This window comes from Staurois parvus, unplaced genomic scaffold (assembly GCF_062004578.1).
Source record: "Staurois parvus isolate SC_StPar_1 unplaced genomic scaffold, SC_StPar_1.0 ptg000786l, whole genome shotgun sequence".
Classification (NCBI taxonomy): Eukaryota; Metazoa; Chordata; class Amphibia; order Anura; family Ranidae; genus Staurois; species Staurois parvus.
In genome coordinates this window covers 65,195-83,653 of record NW_028318582.1, presented here as the reverse complement: position 1 = coordinate 83,653, position 18,459 = coordinate 65,195, and the positions used below count along the sequence as shown (strand labels likewise).

Sequence of the window (18,459 nt, the reverse complement as noted above, 5' to 3'; positions counted from 1 at the left end):
TGTGCACTTATCCCTTTAACTCCTTTGAGTCTGCAATCTGTAGGTTGACATTCCCTCGCACTGTTCTCTATGACAGCGATCTCCAAACTGTGGCCTGTGGGCTGAATGTGGCCCTTTGCTTGCCTATACCCAGCCCTTGGGGCACCAATTCATACATGGACACCAATAATGGGGCACCATTTCTTCCAATGACAATGATGGAAAACCATTCATTTCACTGACAATGATGGAGAACCATTCCTTCCACTGACAATGATGGAGAACCATTCCTCCCACTAACAATGATGGAGAACCATTCCTCCCACTAACAATGATGGAGAACCATTCCTCCCACCGACAATGATGGAGAACCACTCCTCCCATTGACAATGATGGAGAACCATTCCTCCCACCGACAATGATGGAGAACCATTCCTTCCACTGACAATGATGTAGAACCATTCCTTCCACCGACAATGATGGAGAACCATTCCTTCCACCGACAATGATGGAGAACCATTCCTCCCACCGACAATGATGGAGAACCATTCCTCCCACTGACAATGATGGAAAACCATTCCTTCCACTGACAATGATGGAGAACCATTCCTTCCACTGACAATGATGGAGAACCATTCCTCCCACTGACAATGATGGAGAACCATTCCTCCCACTGACAATGATGGAGAACCATTCCTCCCACCGACAATGATGGAGAACCATTCCTCCCACTGACAATGATGGAAAACCATTCCTTCCACTGACATTGATGGAGAACCATTCCTTCCACTGACACCAATGATGGCGAAGTATTCCTTCCACTGACACCAATGATGGGACACTATTCCTCCCATTGATACAATGGGTCACTATTCCTCCCATTAAACCCACTGATGGAGCCTTGTTTACTTCCACCGACACCTGGGAATGTTCTACTCCCACTGGCCGCCATAGTCCAGCACCCTGAAGGACAGTAAACTGGCCCTAGTTTAGAAAGTTTGGAGACCCCTGCTCTATGCAAAGAGAATGTTATCCCATGTTCCCTTTAAGAGTGCAGTATGCACCTGTGCACAGTACTCATTCCATGCCCACATTAACAGCTACCCAGGCAGACTATCAGAAACCACTTTAATTGGTCAGCTATGACATTGTGGTGATCACATGTCTTTGTTTGTAAACATTTGAAACCGACAGTGTCAGCTGCCAGAGTAATCCTTTTTTTGTGTGATCTCACTGTCCACAGAGAAAGAAATACAGTTCTTAAATTAGCAAATAAGCATAGTTTTATTAAAAAATAAAAAAAATAGAAAGTTTAATTATATTTGCAAGTTTATAATGAAAAAAAAGAAAAAAGAAAGAAAGAAAGGAAAAAAAGGAAAGAAAGAATACAATTCTTAAATTAGCAAATAAGCATAGTTTTATTAAAAAATAAAAAATAAAAAAAATAGAAAGTTTAATTATATTTGCAAGTTTATAATTAAAAAAAAGGAAAAAGAAAGAAAACGAAAAAAAGGGGATATTTATTAGAACAAGATACCAAATAAATGCCCAGAAAAAAAACACTGTAGACTGTCAGTTTACACCTTTCCATTTTATCATGCCGAATGAATATTATACCTCGTATAACCGTTATATTGTTACCCCAACCCAAAGGATTTACAGTTACTCCTTTTTTTTTTTCAGGGGGTTGGTGGAAAGCAACCTGCGGCGGAACCAACCTGAATGGAAAATACATGAAACCGAGGTCTAGAGCGAAATCAGACAAGAAGAGGGGTCAGGGGTTGTTCTGGAAACCTGAGAAAGGCAGGATATATTCCCTGAGGTCCACAAAGATGATGCTGTACCGTACCGACCTAGAGAACTTCGACTAGCGGAAAGAGCCAAAGTATTTCTTGAACTTTTTGAAGCACAACTCGGGGGGGGGGGGGGGAGGGGGCCGAGAAGTGAGATGAACATACAAATCGCACAGATACGCACAGTTAAACTGGACTGAGTCTCGTGGAAAGAATTCTGATCATATGGTTAAAAATACAAGAACCAAGCAGTCATGGCTGGTCCTGACACTAACCCGGGTACTAGTAGGCAAGTATTGAAGTATTGAAGTAATGATCTGCATTACACAATGCAGATCATTCACACAGCACAGATAAGCAGTAAGATTCATCTGGTGAAATTTTGAGGAAAATATCATTTTTGTATTATATATTGGCTGTGAACTCCACCCCTGTATGAAGCCCAATTTGTGGGCATTCCTATGGTGGAGCTCCAGCACAGCCCAGTCGCAACCGCAGTTGCTTCCCTGTTGGTATAGCATAGTTCAGCCCAAGGGGCAGACTGACAACTCATGGGGCCCCCGGGCAATAGGGGATCATGGGGCCCCTGTGTCCTTGGCCAAACTCAAAAAAGCCTATGAAAAAGGTACCAGGGGCATCTCATGGGGCCCCCTACTGACCCCGGGCCCTCGGGCAGTGCCCGAGTTTCCAGATGGTCAGTCCGCCCCTGCTTCAGCCCATCTCAACAAGGGTTCCTTCTGAGGTTGCTAGGGGTTCCTTGAGCAATAAGTAGTGAATTGATCCCTACCTACACTGACCACCGGTGCAAGGAGGTACGTCCACACAAGCCACCTATGTTGGGGGATATCCCAATTTTTACTGTTTCTTTTCCAATATTATTACTCATTTAATTTCACGATTATTACTAAAAGATCTGGAGGGGACAAAATGATCTGCCTTGGGAGTCACATACGCTAACTATCCCATAATATTTATTCTGATATTTATAAATTCTACAATGTAACAATTATGTAGTATACTGCAAACTTTAGATAGCATTTTTAGCAGGGCGATCCCAGAATCCAAAAAATTATTTAAGGGGTTCCTCAAAAAGGTTGGGAAAGACAGGCATATATATTTTATTTGCGCCATTGGTGGTGGAAAGCCTTACAGACTGCAATGAAGAAGGATCATATCTACAATTAAAGTGTTACTAAACCCTGGACCCTGCATTCACTATATCTGGTCTCCCCGGACCCTGCATTCACTATATCCGCTCTCCCCGGACCCTGCATTCACTATATCCGCTCTCCCCGGACCCTGCATTCACTATATCTGCTCTCCCCGGACCCTGCATTCACTATATCCGCTCTCCCCGGACCCTGCATTCACTATATCCGCTCTCCCCGGACCCTGCATTCACTATATCCGCTCTCCCCGGACCCTGCATTCACTATATCTGCTCTCCCCGGACCCTGCATTCACTATATCCGGTCTCCCCGGACCCCGCATTCACTATATCCGCTCTCCCCAGACCCCGCATTCACTATATCCGCTCTCCCCTGACCCTGCATTCACTATATCCGGTCTCCCCGGACCCTGCATTCACTATATCCGGTCTCCCCGGACCCTGCATTCACTATATCCGGTCTCCCCGGACCCCGCATTCACTATATCCGGTCTCCCTGGACCCCGCATTCACTATATCCGGTCTCCCCAGGCCCTGCATTCACTATATCTGGTCTCCCCGGACCCCGCATTCACTATATCCACTTTCCCAGGACCCTGCATTCACTATATCCGGTCTCCCCAGACCCTGCATTCACTATATCCGGTCTCCCCAGACCCTGCATTCACTATATCCGCTCTCCCCGGACCCTGCATTCACTATATCCGCTCTCCCCGGACCCTGCATTCACTATATCCGCTCTCCCCGGACCCTGCATTCACTATATCCGCTCTCCCCGGACCCTGCATTCACTATATCTGGTCTCCCACAGTACACAGAACATGGAAACGCAATTATTTTAGTAAATATAAACTGCTAAATATGTTTTCTCATCAGAAGTATATAGCAGTCGTGGGGTTTCTATCAGTGTCTGGCTGAGGACTGGTTAATCTTGTAGGAGTTTTCATTCTCCTCTGACTATTCTATGAGGCTACATGACCCCTGATCCTCTGTCCGGACAGTGCTGATTGGCCCTGTGTCAATTGCATGCACCCTCCCAAGAAAAAAAAAAAAAAACTATCGATACACATCAAACTGAGCACGTGCAGCTTGCCCCCAAGTCTCTGTTCTATCAGCAGATGGATTGGGGAAAGTAGAAGAAGGGGAGGATCAGAGAAGACAGGATCAAACATCCTTTTTACACAATGCAGAGGATTAACCCCTTAGGTTCCACAGTGAGTATAACAAGCATGCTTTACTGCATCTACAGACTGTACTGTTGCGAGTTTAGTAACACTTTAATGTACTCAGAGGAGGCTGCAAAAAGGAGCACTGGAGCCCTTCCCCCAGTATTCAGGATTCTATAGACAAAAGTCAGCTTGTTAATATATTTCATATTGGATGAGATCCCATTAACATAGTTTGATATTAACCGACACAAACAGGTTATAGTCCCTGTTGTCGTTTCCAATTCAGCGCTCACAGGGCAAAATACTGGATTATAGTTCAACCAGAGAAGGAGGAAAAAGCAGAACTGTGTTAGAAAAAAAAAAAACAAAACAAAAAAAAAAACCTAACCGCAATTTCAGACGACTTCAGCAATTACACCACCACTAAAAAGCAACAAGGAAACACCTGGAGAGAACTGGAACCTGATATACAAAAGACAAAGACCAACAAAATGTACATATACAACATTGGTTTGGTTCTGGATAGGAACAGAAAGGACATTTTCCAATGGGGACAGCCGCTCAAAGTAGGTAACTCACGCCGTAGATTTTCTTTCACTTCCTGTTGGGTCTCCAGGACAGGAAGTGAAGAAAAATCTCAGAGACAGCAAAAAGTAAGCCAACAGATGTGATTTTAACCATTCCATCCCGGGTTAAAGCAGCCTAGATGCCACACAGTGGCTCATCAAGGACATAAGACGAATGAAAATGGCCATCCGGGCCACACCCCCCAACGTGCTTCGTCCCACCCACAGGGCTTAGTCATCCAATCACCTCCATGACTAAGCCTTGTGGGCAGAGCAAAACACATCAAAGGCGTGGGCTGGATGGTGCCGGGCTGAAGCCGTTGTACGGTGTCCTGACTGCTTCGGAGTGTGTGCATAGAGCCGGGACGGGCTCTCTCCTCACTTGCACCTATGAGTGCGAGTCACCGGAGTTTGGGGTGATAACCTGGAGTCTGGGGTGATAATCCGGAGTCCGGGGTGATAATCTGGAGACCGGGGTGATAATCTGGAGACCGGGGTGATAATCTGGAGACCGGGGTGATAATCTGGAGACCGGGGTGATAACCTGGAGTCTGGGGTAATAATCTGGGGTGATAATCTGGAGTCTGGGGTGATAATCTGGGGTGATAATCTGGAGTCTGGGGTGATAATCCAGAGCCCGGGGTGATAACCTGGAGTCTGGGGTAATAATCTGGGGTGATAATCTGGAGTCTGGGGTGATAATCCAGAGCCCGGGGTGATAACCTGGAGTCTGGGGTAATAATCTGGGGTGATAATCTGGAGTCTGGGGTGATAATCCAGAGCCCGGGGTGATAATCTGGAGTCTTTTCAACAGCTTTCAATCGAATAAAAGAAATCAAATGGAATTGAGAGTTTTACAGCAATCTCATGGCTGCATTTGTTTCCAAATTTAGGGCAGCCAATCAAAATAGTGGTGAAAATCAATTGAAATCAGCAATTTTTGATTGGTTGTTTGAAATCAGCAGTGAATTTAATCTGTGGGTGGCAGATTGTAGCAGAAGGCAGAGTTTTGAGGATAACCCACAGACAGCCTAAGTATTGTATCAGATGATATCACCAAATCCTCGTGAAACGATTGGCTAAATCCCTAAACAGTGGCTCGGGCCATAAAACGGCCACCTACACTGTTTCTGATACAATGTAAAGCAATACTCCCAGTTTATCCCCCAATAAATAAATAAAAATATTAAAAATAAAGCAATACTCTCAGTTTACCCCCCAATAAATAAATAAAAAAATAAAGCAATACTCCAGTTTGCCCCCCAATAAATAAAAATATTAAAAATAAAGCAATACTCCAGTTTATCCCCCAATAAATAAATAAAAATAAAGCAATACTCCAGTTTATCCCCCAATAAATAAATAAAAATAAAGCAATACTCCAGTTTATCCCCCAATAAATAAATAAAAATAAAGCAATACTCCAGTTTATCCCCCCATAAATAAATAAAAATAAAGCAATACTCCAGTTTATCCCCCCAATAAATAAATAAAAATAGAAATAAAGCAATACTCCCAGTTTATCCCCCAATAAATAAATAAAAATATTAAAAATAAAGCAATACTCTCAGTTTACCCCCCAATAAATAAATAAAAAAATAAAGCAATACTCCAGTTTGCCCCCCAATAAATAAAAATATTAAAAATAAAGCAATACTCCAGTTTATCCCCCAATAAATAAATAAAAATAAAGCAATACTCCAGTTTATCCCCCCATAAATAAATAAAAATAAAGCAATACTCCAGTTTATCCCCCCAATAAATAAATAAAAATAGAAATAAAGCAATACTCCCAGTTTATCCCCCAATAAATAAATAAAAATAATAAAAATAAAGCAATACTCCAGTTTATCCCCCAATAAACAAATAAAAATAAAGCAATACTCCAGTTTATCCCCCAATAAATAAATAAAAATAAAGCAATACTCCAGTTTATCCCCCAATAAATAAATAAAAATAAAGCAATACTCCAGTTTATCCCCCCATAAATAAATAAAAATAAAGCAATACTCCAGTTTATCCCCCCAATAAATAAATAAAAATAGAAATAAAGCAATACTCCCAGTTTATCCCCCAATAAATAAATAAAAATATTAAAAATAAAGCAATACTCTCAGTTTACCCCCCAATAAATAAATAAAAAAATAAAGCAATACTCCAGTTTGCCCCCCAATAAATAAAAATATTAAAAATAAAGCAATACTCCAGTTTATCCCCCAATAAATAAATAAAAATAAAGCAATACTGCAGTTTATCCCCCCAATAAATAAATAAAAATAGAAATAAAGCAATACTCCCAGTTTATCCCCCAATAAATAAATAAAAATAATAAAAATAAAGCAATACTCCAGTTTATCCCCCAATAAATAAATAAAAATAAAGCAATACTCCAGTTTATCCCCCAATAAATAAATAAAAATATTAAAAATAAAGAAATACCCCAGTTTAGTTAAAAAAGTGATAAAACATATATAATTTCTGCACAATCTATTTTGTAATTTTACGTTGTTACAAATTACCTTTCTTTTCCTTACAATAAAACTAGATATCCCAACCTGCTCATCCCCCTAATCATGTAACCGGGTTCAAATAGCAAGGAGCTCCCTACATGGAAACAGACATCCCTAACACAGTAGAATCTTTAGAGTGAAAAGAATGACAGTTTTTTGTTCTTAGCTGGAGTTTCACTTTAAAGTGACAGCAGCAAAAATGTGATGTATTTTAATGCTAACCTATTCCATGCTTTATTTAACTATAGCCTTGTTGGCACCATTACAGTGTATTTCTAAGTCATATTGACTTCTGGACTATATTGATAAACTTCATATACTAATTCCTAAAGCACGCGCAGTGCATCGCCTTCACAATAAATCCAGTGTACTTTTTTCTTTTTTTTTTCTTTTTTATTAAACATTTAACATTATTATTATTTTTGTTATTATTATAGGTACAAAGATATCACAATGTAATATGCAATTTTGTGGGCGTTTTTGATATGTTTTGTTACAACAGAGATGACAATAAATTATTCTACGTCAAATCTTTGGGCTCTGCTTACTGTTATATTTAACCTGTGCGGGATTCGGATGAGATGTTTGCTGGGTGTCGCTCAAAATGGAAGCACCCAAAAGCATTAACGTGGAATGCAAGTTACCACCTAACTAGTCTAAAAACTTCTCCTCCATCCTTCTAACACAAATGCTGACTAATGCCGGCTATACATGGGTCAAAATTCAACATAATCGGCCAATTTTCGCTCTGTTAGTGGGTCAATGGCACCGACCGATTTTCGTGGTTCCTCCCCTTTTCGGTGATCGGCATGTTGGAAAATTCCTGAAAAACTACCGATTTTTGACTCAATGATGGTCAAATCGTACGATTGTTTTTCCGAAAAGAATATGCGCGTGAGCCGTGACCTGGAAGGAACAGAAGTTTCGCCTGTTATATGGGGTAAACTTTATGACTTGGTCGGACGATTTTCTAAATCATTGATGGCACCATCGGATTACAGATCGAACGTTTTCGATTTTCAGATCAAAAAATTGTTCGGAATTCGACCCATGTATGGCCTGCATAACCTGTGGAAAAACATGTATATACTTACCTATTTTCAGGCCGCTCTGGGTGCAGTCACATGAAATGAATCCCCAGGGATTGCAGGGGAGAGGAACACTGATTTGGATGGTCAATTGAAGCCTATGGGTGACGTCACCACTCCAGGATTTACCATCCAATGTCAAAAGTGTCCTCTCTTCTTCTCTGTGACCGGACCAGGGTAGGCTGAAAGTAGTAAGTGAGGAACAATGCCTTTTCCAGCATGATGGAGCACCTTGCCATAGGGCAAAACTGATAACTAAGTGGTTTGGGGAACAAAACATCACAATTTTGGGTCCATGGCCAGGAAATTCCCCAGACCTTAATCCAATTGAAAACTTGTGGTCAATCCTCAAGAGGCGGGTAAGCAAAATAAAAAACCCACAAATTCTGACAAACTACAAGCATTGTCATACACTTGGTGCACATCTCTTCATAAACAAATGGATGAGATGTTTGCTGGGGGTTGCTCAGAATGGAAGCACTCATCTTATGGGGCTTTGGAGTAAAGCCTTAATGTGGAATTCCAGTTACCACCTAACTAGTCTAACATCTTCCCCTCCATCCTCATAACACCTATGCTGACTAATCTGTGTAAGAAACATGTATATACTTACCTATTTTCAGGCCGCTCTGGGTGCAGTCACGTGATCTGGCTGCCCAGGGGCTGCAGGGGAGAGGAGGGAGCACCGATAATGGATGGTCAATTGAAGCCTATGGGTGACGTCACCACTCCAGGATTTACCATCCTTTCCTAGAGTGTTCTCTCCTTTTTTCTGCAGCCACCATGGATCACGTGACCGGACCAGGATAGGCTGAAAGTAGTAAGTGATGAACAATGCCTTCTCAGCATGATGGAGCACCTTGCCATAAGGCAAAACTGATAACCAAGTGGCTTGGGGAACAAAATATCAAAATTTTGGGTCCATGGCCAGGAAACTTGTGGTCAATCCTCAAGAGGCGGGTAAGCAAAAAAAAAACCCCACAAATTCTGACAAACTACAAGCATTGTCATACACTTGGTGGGCATCACTTCATAAAAAAAGAAATGAGATGTTTGCTGGGTGTTGCTCAAAATGGAAGCACCCATCTTATGGGGCTTTGGAGTAAAGCCTTAATGTGGAATTCCAGTTACCACCTAACTAGTCTAAAAATGGTCTCCTTCATCTTCCTAACACCTATGCTGACTAACCTGTGTAAGAAACATGTACTGTATATACTTACCTATTTTCAGGCAGCTCTAGGTGCAGTCACGTGATCTGGCTGCCCAGGGGCTGCAGGGGAGAGGAGGGAGCACCGATAATGAATGGTCATTTGAAGCCTATGGGTGACGTCACCACTCCAGGATTTACCATCCTTTCCTAGAGTGTTGTCTCCTTTTCTCTGCAGCCACCATGGATCACGTGACCGGACCAGGGTAGGCTGAAAGTAGTAAGTGATGAACAATGCCTTCTCAGCATGATGGAGCACCTTGCCATAAGGCAAAACTGCTAACCAAGTGGCTTGGGGAACAAAACATCGAAATTTTGGGTCCATGGCCAGGAAACTTGTGGCCAATCCTCAAGAGGCGGGTAAGCAAAAAAAAAACCCCACAAATTCTGACAAACGCCAAGCACTGTCATACACTTGGTGGGCATCACTTCATAAAAAAAGAAATGAGATGTTTGCTGGGTGTCGCTCAAAATAGAAGCACCCATATTATGGGGCTTTGGAGTAAAGCCTTAATGTGGACTTCCAGTTACCACCTAACTAGTCTAAAAACGGTCTCCTCCGTCCTCCTAACACCTGCTGACTATATATAAGAAACAAAAAGATGGCGCACAGGCCTGGTGCATTACCTTAAAAATGGGATTTATTTATAAATTGTAAAATACTCACAAGAGAAATGTAAAATCAGATCAAAATGAGAAGCATGTCGCAAGGGGTGCAGAGTGGTTCAGGAACCCCTATGGGTGGTCTGGTGGGGAACTGTGAACCTGGATAGCTGGTGGTTGATGCGTTTTGAGGTTGTACCTCTTCCACAGAGCCAATCACCTTGCCATAAGGCAAAACTGATAACGAAGTGGCTTGGGGAACAAAACATCAAAATTTTGGGTCCATTGGCCAGGAAACTCCCCAGACCTTAATCCCATTGAAAACTTGTTGTCAATCCTCAAAAGGCGGGTAAGCAGAAAAAAATAAAACCCCACAAATTCTGACAAACTCCAAGCATTGTCATACACTTGGTGCACATCCCTCCATAAAAACCAATCATATGGAAACCTGATGTAACGGACCGCCTGACGGCACCACTAGCACTCCACTGGTCAGGTATCCCCAGAGCGCGGAATCTAAGCCCCAGAGTACTTGTTCACCAGGGCCCCTGATGGTGGCGATGGACTTGGAGTACCCCGAGACCAGGTCGCGACTACTGAGTACACCCATCAGTGGTAGGGGTGTTCGCCAGGGGCTCCAACAGGGGAGAGCCTGATATGAGGAGGTCGGGTGACCCCGATGGGATGGATGGATGGATGGCTGAGCAAGTGCGAGGTCAGAAAAGCCGGGTCAGTAGCCGTGGGGACGGTGCGGTACAAAGCGGAGGGCAGAGAATAGTCGGGTCACACGCCAGGTCAGTAACAGAGTATCAGATCCAACAGGGGGCATCCGGGAGAGAGGTCAGGCAAGCCAAGGGTCAAAGTAAAAGAATACAGAGTGGTCAGGTACAATCCGGGTCAGCAACTTACAGGGTACAGGTTCGCAGATTCAGGGAGCAGGTAAGACCAGAAGGCACTGAATGACAGCTCAGGGCCGTTTAAATATCGCGCCCTACGCTGTCATTGGTGCCAGGCGCGCACCCGCGGCTCCTAGTGCACATGCGCGAGTTCGGACGCCGCAGTCGGCCTGGACCTAGTGCCCGCGTCCCTGCACCAGGCGGCGCAATGCGCCGCGCCGGGACCAGCGCCACGGGGATCCCTGACACCTGAGGTGCCTCCTTCATATTAAACAAGCCAAAACACAACCCTATAATAAATTAGTACAAGCAATCAACTAATAGTGAATATAAAGTGCTCAGTCCAACACAAGTTCCTATAGTGAATATAAAGTGCTCAGTCCAACACAAGTTCCTATAGTGAATATAAAGTGCTCAGTCCAACACAAGTTCCTATAGTGAATATACAGTAAATCTTGAAAAGTATTCCACCATGATTCCTCCACTCAATGAATAATCTGCCTCTTACCAGAGGCGTTGATCTCTATTTCCAGAGATCAATACACACTTGTGTGCTCTGTGTCCGCACACATCCCAATAGTTACATGCTTTCATCACCTCCTCTCCATGTTCGACAGACCAAAGTTCAAGGAAGAAATCCTCCTATGATGTAGGCAAAAAATCCCTCCATAGAGAAGATCGAAAAACTGCAATGGTGTTATAGTGAAAAAACTCGATTTAAAATTGCCAGACATATACTAACAAAAGTGAGGAATTAAGAGCGCATATCTAACAGATGCCGAAATCTCCAGTAGCAGAGTGTGTGTGACGTCACCGGCTAGGCCCAAGCCATGATTATGCAAGAATGGGCTGCCATCAGTAAGGATGTGGCCCAGAAGTTGATTGACAGCATGCTGGGGCGAATTGAGGTCTTGAAAAAGAAGGGTCAACAATGCAAATATTGAATCTTTGCATAAACTTCATGTAATTGTCAATAAAAGCCTTTGGCACTTATGAAATGCTTGTAATTACACTTCAGTATTCCATTGTAACATCTGACAAAAAGATCGAAAAACACGGAAGCAGCAGACTTTGTGAACATTAATATTTGTGTCATTCTGAAAAAGTCTGGCCAGGGCTGTACTCACCACGCTTATGAAAACTAAAAACAATGGCCACAGGATACACATTAATTCACTTTGATCTACAAAAATTAACGGTGATTACCAATTTTTGAAAGAACGACATCCAGAATTTTATTTCACTTCAAAGCAACGCTCCGTAATGCCAAAATCAACAACGTAGTTCAGGTACGATGACAAAGAGCACGCTGACCATGAGGAAGCTGAGAATCATCGTCCAGTAAGCTCACAAATCCCTAAATAGATCATGAGATATTAATGCAGCGGACAGGAAAAGGGTGGTTAATTATTGGAGCGACCTTATACGACTCTCCTCTTTAGAAACCACAATTATGACCCGATAAGAAAAAAAAAGAAAAAAAGAAAAACACAGGTCATGATATAATTGGAGGTTTATTCGATAAGCAAAAGAGTCAAACAAGAACACTGGGTCACGTTTTTAATTGACCTGAAAAAAATGGAGCCAAGAATCTAGTTTCCAGAGTGCCAGAGTCAGAGGTCCGGTATACATAAAGTACTAATGGAAGGTTTAAAGAAGTAAAGCAGAACTAAACTCTGCAGTCCACAAGTAAAGAGATGCAAAATCCTTCATGTTTGACCCAAATCATGGAGAAATGCTGAAGTCTTAAAGGTTCACACCCTTTCCATGCACAAGACTGCACCTTACACAACCCTCCCTCCCATGGAAGCCGGCACCATCTTCTATCCATCCTGGCACCTACTGCCTACATGCCTTTTCCTGTCCTCAATGGATGTCACAAACAGTCAAAATGACGTCAGGTGCTCCTTCTGGTGATGACCAGTTTGCTGTAAGGCAGGGGTCTCTAAACTATGGTTTGAAAGCAAAATTTAGCCCATCCTCTGATGTAAGGGGGCCTTGGACAGGGAGCTTGTTGTAATGGAGGATTCTGAAGGGGACCCAGATGCAAAGGAAAATTCCAAAGGGGCCCTGATGCAAGGGGGAGACTCTAACGGGGACCTGGAAGTTGGGGGGGAAGGGACTCCAATGGGATTCCAAATGTTGGGGGGGACTGTGATGGGGACCTGAAGGTTGGGTCTAGGTGGGTGAATGTGATGCGGACCTGGAGGTTGTGGGGCGGGACTCTGAAGAGGACCCAGAGGCCGGGGTAGGGGGGAATTGGATGGTGACCCAGTGGTGGTAGTGGTGGTGGGACTCTGACAGAGACCTGGATGTCAGGTGGACTCTAAGAGAGCCTTTGATAGGAACTCTAATATAAGTGGAGAATCTGATGGGTTCAAACTTATTTGGAAATTCATTGCTTTGTTCAGTGGCATAGGGGAAGCTGTGGAGCAGCACTTGGTTGATCACGGCTCTCTCTGTATACAGCATGGACTACTAGAATGATTTTCCAGCATCCCCAGCAACCCTCTGGATATCGGATATAGATACTTACATGAAGCCAATTTGGACCAATTGAAGTTTGCAAAAAAGATAATTCCTGGGGTTTTGCTTTAACCTCCCTGGCGGTATGATCATGTCAGGAATTTTGTGCTGAAAGCGGTACCATTTTTTTGCATGGAAATATGTAGTTTTTAATTGTAGGCTGTAATTTTTAGGAATAACTCACTGAAATCTGTCCGAACAAGAGTCTATTAAACATTCCGGATATGATAAAACTTGAAACACAAAATCATAAATTATAATTTAATTAATAATCATAAAAAATAATAATATAATATTAATCAATTTAATTCAATAATATAATCAAACCAAAAACACTGAAATTTGAAATACAGAGGCAAATTCGCACATCGCTGAGCAAAGTCGCAAAATCGTTTTCAGTGTCTGATGACGAATTTCCCCACAAATCATTATCACTCAATTCTGCAAGTGGTTCTGATTTACTATCGCTGTTCTAAACCCGCTTTTGATGTAAAGGGATGCTTTTTGGCCGCCATGGACTTTTCTAAGTTTCCAGGCAGAAAGAACAGTCAAAATGCAGGCAGGGCGCCGGACAAAGCAGTGGGGACAAAATGTATGTGAAATGCATTGAAAAAGCAATGACAGCAAGAATGTCATTTTTTAAAAATTTCAAATTTCCCGCCGGTTCTGCCGCCCGAACGTTCCGACGTCACGGGGACCGGAACACGGAAGTCAGATGCCGGCATCCGCCGGAGGAGATGGACGGGGATGCTGCAGGGGACACATCGTGGGAGCGAAGGACAAGGTAAGTGCTGCAGGGACCCCCAGAGAACGCTGCATGGTAAGCCCGAGTGTAGCTCGGGGTTACCGTTCTTGGTATAGAAATTCTACCCCGGGCTACACTCGGGAAAACCGCTAAGGAGGTTAAACATGTTAAAATAAATTTAAACTTAATTTTCAGTATTTCTAAATCTGCAGCTTGTATTAGAATTATACCTGACGATTCTGCAACGACATTCCTAGGGACGGCACTTTATAGGGTGACAATGATCTGTGCCATCTCACCATCAGTAGATCTGCCCCAGGAATTGTCATGCAGCAATCATGAAACAGGAAGGGGCAGCAAAGAGGCTGCAAGATATCAGCAGCACTGAGATGCAACAAAGGAACGGAAAACGGTGGCCCTGGACAGCTACAGCACCCTGCGGCTAACGTACAGTGGGGATCGAAAGTTTGGGCACCCCAGCTAAAAATTTGTATTAATGTGCATAAAGAAGCCAAGGAAAGATGGAAAAATCTCCAAAAGGCATCAAATTACAGATTAGACATTCTTATAATATGTCAACAAAAGTTAGATTTTATTTCCATCATTTACACTTTCAAAATAACAGAAAACAAAAAAATGGCGTCTGCAAAAGTTTGGGCACCCTTCAGAATTTATAGCATGCACTGCCCCCTTTGCAAAGCTGAGACCTGCCAGTGTCATGAATTGTTCTCAATCATCGTCTGGGAAGACCAGGTGATGTCAAGCTCAAAGGTTTTAAATGCCCAGACTCATCTGACCTTGCCCCAACAATCAGCACCATGGGTTCTTCTAAGCTGTTGTCTAGAAAACTGAAACTGAAAATAGTCGACGCTCACAAAGCTGGAGAAGGCTATAAGAAGATAGCAAAGCGTTTTCAGATGTCAATATCCTCTGTTCAGAATGTAATTAAGAAATGGCAGTCATCAGGAACAGTGGAAGTTAAAGCAACATCTGGAAGACCAAGAAAAATATCAGACAGAACAGCTTGCAGGATTGTGAGAAAAACAATTCAAAACCCACGTTTGACTGCACGATCCCTCCAGAAAGATCTGGCAGACACTGGAGTTGTGGTACACTATTCCACTATAAAGAGATACTTGTACAAATATGGTCTTCATGGAAGAGTCATCGGAAGAAAACCTCTTCTACGTCCTCACCACAAAAATCATTGTTTGAACTTTGCAAATGAACATATAGACAAGCCTGATGCATTTTGGAAACAAGTTCTGTGGACCGATGAGGTTAAAATTGAACTTTTTGGCCGGAATGAGCAAAGGTACGTTTGGAGAAGGGGCACAGAATTTAATGAAAAGAACCTCTGTCCAACTGTTAAGCATGGGGTTGGATCAATCATGCTTTGGGGTTGTGTTGCAGCCAGTGGCACAGGGAACATCTCACGAGTAGAAGGAAAAATGGATTCAATCAAATTTCAGCAAATTTTGGATGGTAACTTGATGCCATCTGTGAAAAAGCTGAAGTTAAAGAGAGGATGGCTTCTACAAATGGATAATGATCCTAAACACACCTCGAAATCCAAGGGGGATTACATCAAGAGGCGTAAACTGAAGGTTTTGCCATGGCCTTCACAATCTCCTGACCTCAACATAATTGAAAATCTATGGATAGACCTTAAAAGAGCAGTGCGTGACAGACAGCCCAGAAATCTCAAAGAACTGGAAGACTTTTGTAAGGAAGAATGGGCAAAGAAACCTCAAACAAGAATTGAAAGACTCTTGGCTGGCTACAAAAAGCGTTTACAAGCTGTGATACTTGCCAAAGGGGGCAGCACAAGATATTAACTCTGCAGGGTGCCCAAACTTTTGCAGATGCCATTTTTTTGTTTTCGGTTATTTTGAAAGTGTAAATGATGGAAATAAAATCTAACTTTTGTTGACATATTATAAGAATGTCTAATCTGTAATTTGATGCCTTTTGGAGATTTTTCCATCTTTCCTTGGCTTCTTTATGCACATTAATACACATTTTTAGCTGGGGTGCCCAAACTTTTGATCCCCACTGTACATGTTGCACCAAGGTATGAGTCTAAAGCCCGGGTTCAATGAATACTCAGCCTGTGTCCTGTACTGTACAATTAAAGTGTCCTAAAACTCGCATCATTAAAAACAATCAATAAATGCTCAGTCACTATGGGATTTGTTTTCTTTATTCTGCAAGAAATCTGGTTGATCTTGCTGTCCTCTGTCTCCCTGTCTTGTCCATGTCCCTTCTGCAGTTGGGAGTTTTGCAGACAGTGTTGGCAGCTGGTGCACATGCTCAGTTTTCAGTGTAATTTCTACCCCGAGTATTTCCTCCCTATTATATCTCCACAGCCCACGTGACTATAGAGTCACACACGTGGGCGTATAAACAGCCCACTCCCTCCCTCCCTCCTCCTCCTTCTCCATGCCTACTATCCAGCTAAACACAATGGGAGTGAGATATTACATCTTGATTGATGGAGGCTTCACCTCCCTGTTATTTTAAGACACAGGCTGGAGGTTCACGACGCAGCCTGTGACTGGCAGCAATCCGCCCACTAAGGAAGGAAACAAACTCTCTTGCGCTCTATGACCCAACCAGGGGTAGATAAATGGAACCAGGACTTGAACGTTTTTACTACCAGTGCATATGGGGTTGTGCAGCTCCAAACAAGGCTGGGGAAGCCCGACTAATACTGCGAAGCGAAAACAAACAAAAAGCGCACAAACCTTGCGCATTACCTCAGTAAACTAAAATTTATTAGATACAGAATAGTACTCACAAACAACAAAGAATATCAAGCATGTAAGTCCTCATGGGGACTAAGGATTAAAACAGCCTGTGTGAGTCCCATCATAGGAGTGGACACCCAGGGAACAGCTGACGCGTTTCGAAGGGCAGCCCTTCTTCATCAGATACCCCGAGTATTTCCTCCCTTTTACATATCCGCAGCCCATGTGACTATAGAGTCACACACATGGGCGTATAAACAGCCCACTCCCTCCCTCCTCCTCCTCCATGCCTACTATCCAGCTAAACACAATGGGAGTGAGATATTACAACTCGATTGATGGAGGCTTCACCTCCCTGTTATTCTAAGACACAGGCTGGAGGTTCACGACGCAGCCTGTGACTGGCAGCAATCTGCTCACACCATGTTATTGCTAAAAATAATAAAGATTTAATTAGGATTTTAATAAAAACAGTTGATTGATATTTTTTTTCTTACTCTGTATCCCAAAGGCTTTTTTTTTTTTCTCTTTGAACATGTGACCAGCAGCAGAGGACTAGAAGCTCCTCCTGCTAATGCTTCCCAGAAGAGAGGCTGGGAAAGAGCTGGATCATGTGACAGCTGTGTATCGAATAGGAAAAAAAGAACATAAATGTTTTTCTTTTTTTTATAAAAATAATTCCAGTGCCATCATCCGCATACAGAAGAGAAGGGACAATGTAAATTCAACAGTTTGTGTTTAGTATAACTTTAAGTTAGGTGACAGTTATTTGTTGTTTATTGACAATCGCGCGCGCTTTAGAAAAAGTTAGGTTTTTGATTCCTTGGAGTACATCACAGGACACAAAGCATTATCATATCCATTACGACAGGGTTATGGCTGCCAACTTCAGGTGACTGGAAAAAAACAAGACGGGAAGCCCCCTCCCAGACATAACCCTCCCCATTAGGCAAGGCATCTGTTTTTTGTTTTTTTTTTTGCAGGTCTTAGGCGATGGCCACGTCTGTGCATCTCTCTGCACGCAAATAGCTAGCTTCTTAATGGCGTCATCTGGGATTAGGAAACTGGCTTTATCTGGGTCCATGGTATTTGAACCCTGCTATGGACACGCAGGGATGGCTGTAATTTTGCTGGTCCTTGTTCCTTCAAAACAGGTCCCTACAGGTTTACATTTACTTCAAAGTAAGTTGTAAATCTCTCCCATAAAATACTAACAAAGCAAATCCTTCTATGGTGTGTATGGTGCGTACACAGCCTGTGAATGACAGCCTCAGCACTGTTCCTGTGTGCTGTGTGAAGGGGGCTGTGTTCCTTCCCTCCAATCAGCTCTCAGAGCTCTTCTTACTAAGATCTGCAGAGTGTAACCAGCTCCCCACTTTCTGAAAGCTCAGACAAGCTGTATAAATTCTGCACTTTGAATGGATGTAGAGGAGAGAGGGCTGCATATAAACAGGTACAA

General features: G+C 42.8%; 2 protein-coding genes across 13 annotated transcripts in view; one reads left to right on the top strand and one right to left on the bottom strand.

Moving 5' to 3' along the window:
• The window catches only part of ANGPTL3 (angiopoietin like 3), a 42,475-nt gene extending 34,760 nt beyond the window's left edge, over nucleotides 1-7,715 (top strand). For all 3 annotated transcript variants that reach the window (XM_089654653.1, XM_089654651.1, XM_089654652.1), the window contains one exon: nucleotides 1,663-7,715. In XM_089654653.1, the coding sequence (XP_089510779.1) occupies nucleotides 1,663-1,850 (188 nt within the window). In that variant the 3' untranslated portion in view covers nucleotides 1,851-7,715. The remainder of the gene's footprint in view (nucleotides 1-1,662) is intronic.
• The window catches only part of DOCK7 (dedicator of cytokinesis 7), a 278,665-nt gene that overhangs the window by 196,740 nt on the left and 63,466 nt on the right, over nucleotides 1-18,459 (bottom strand). The gene's annotated exons all lie outside the window — the stretch shown is intronic.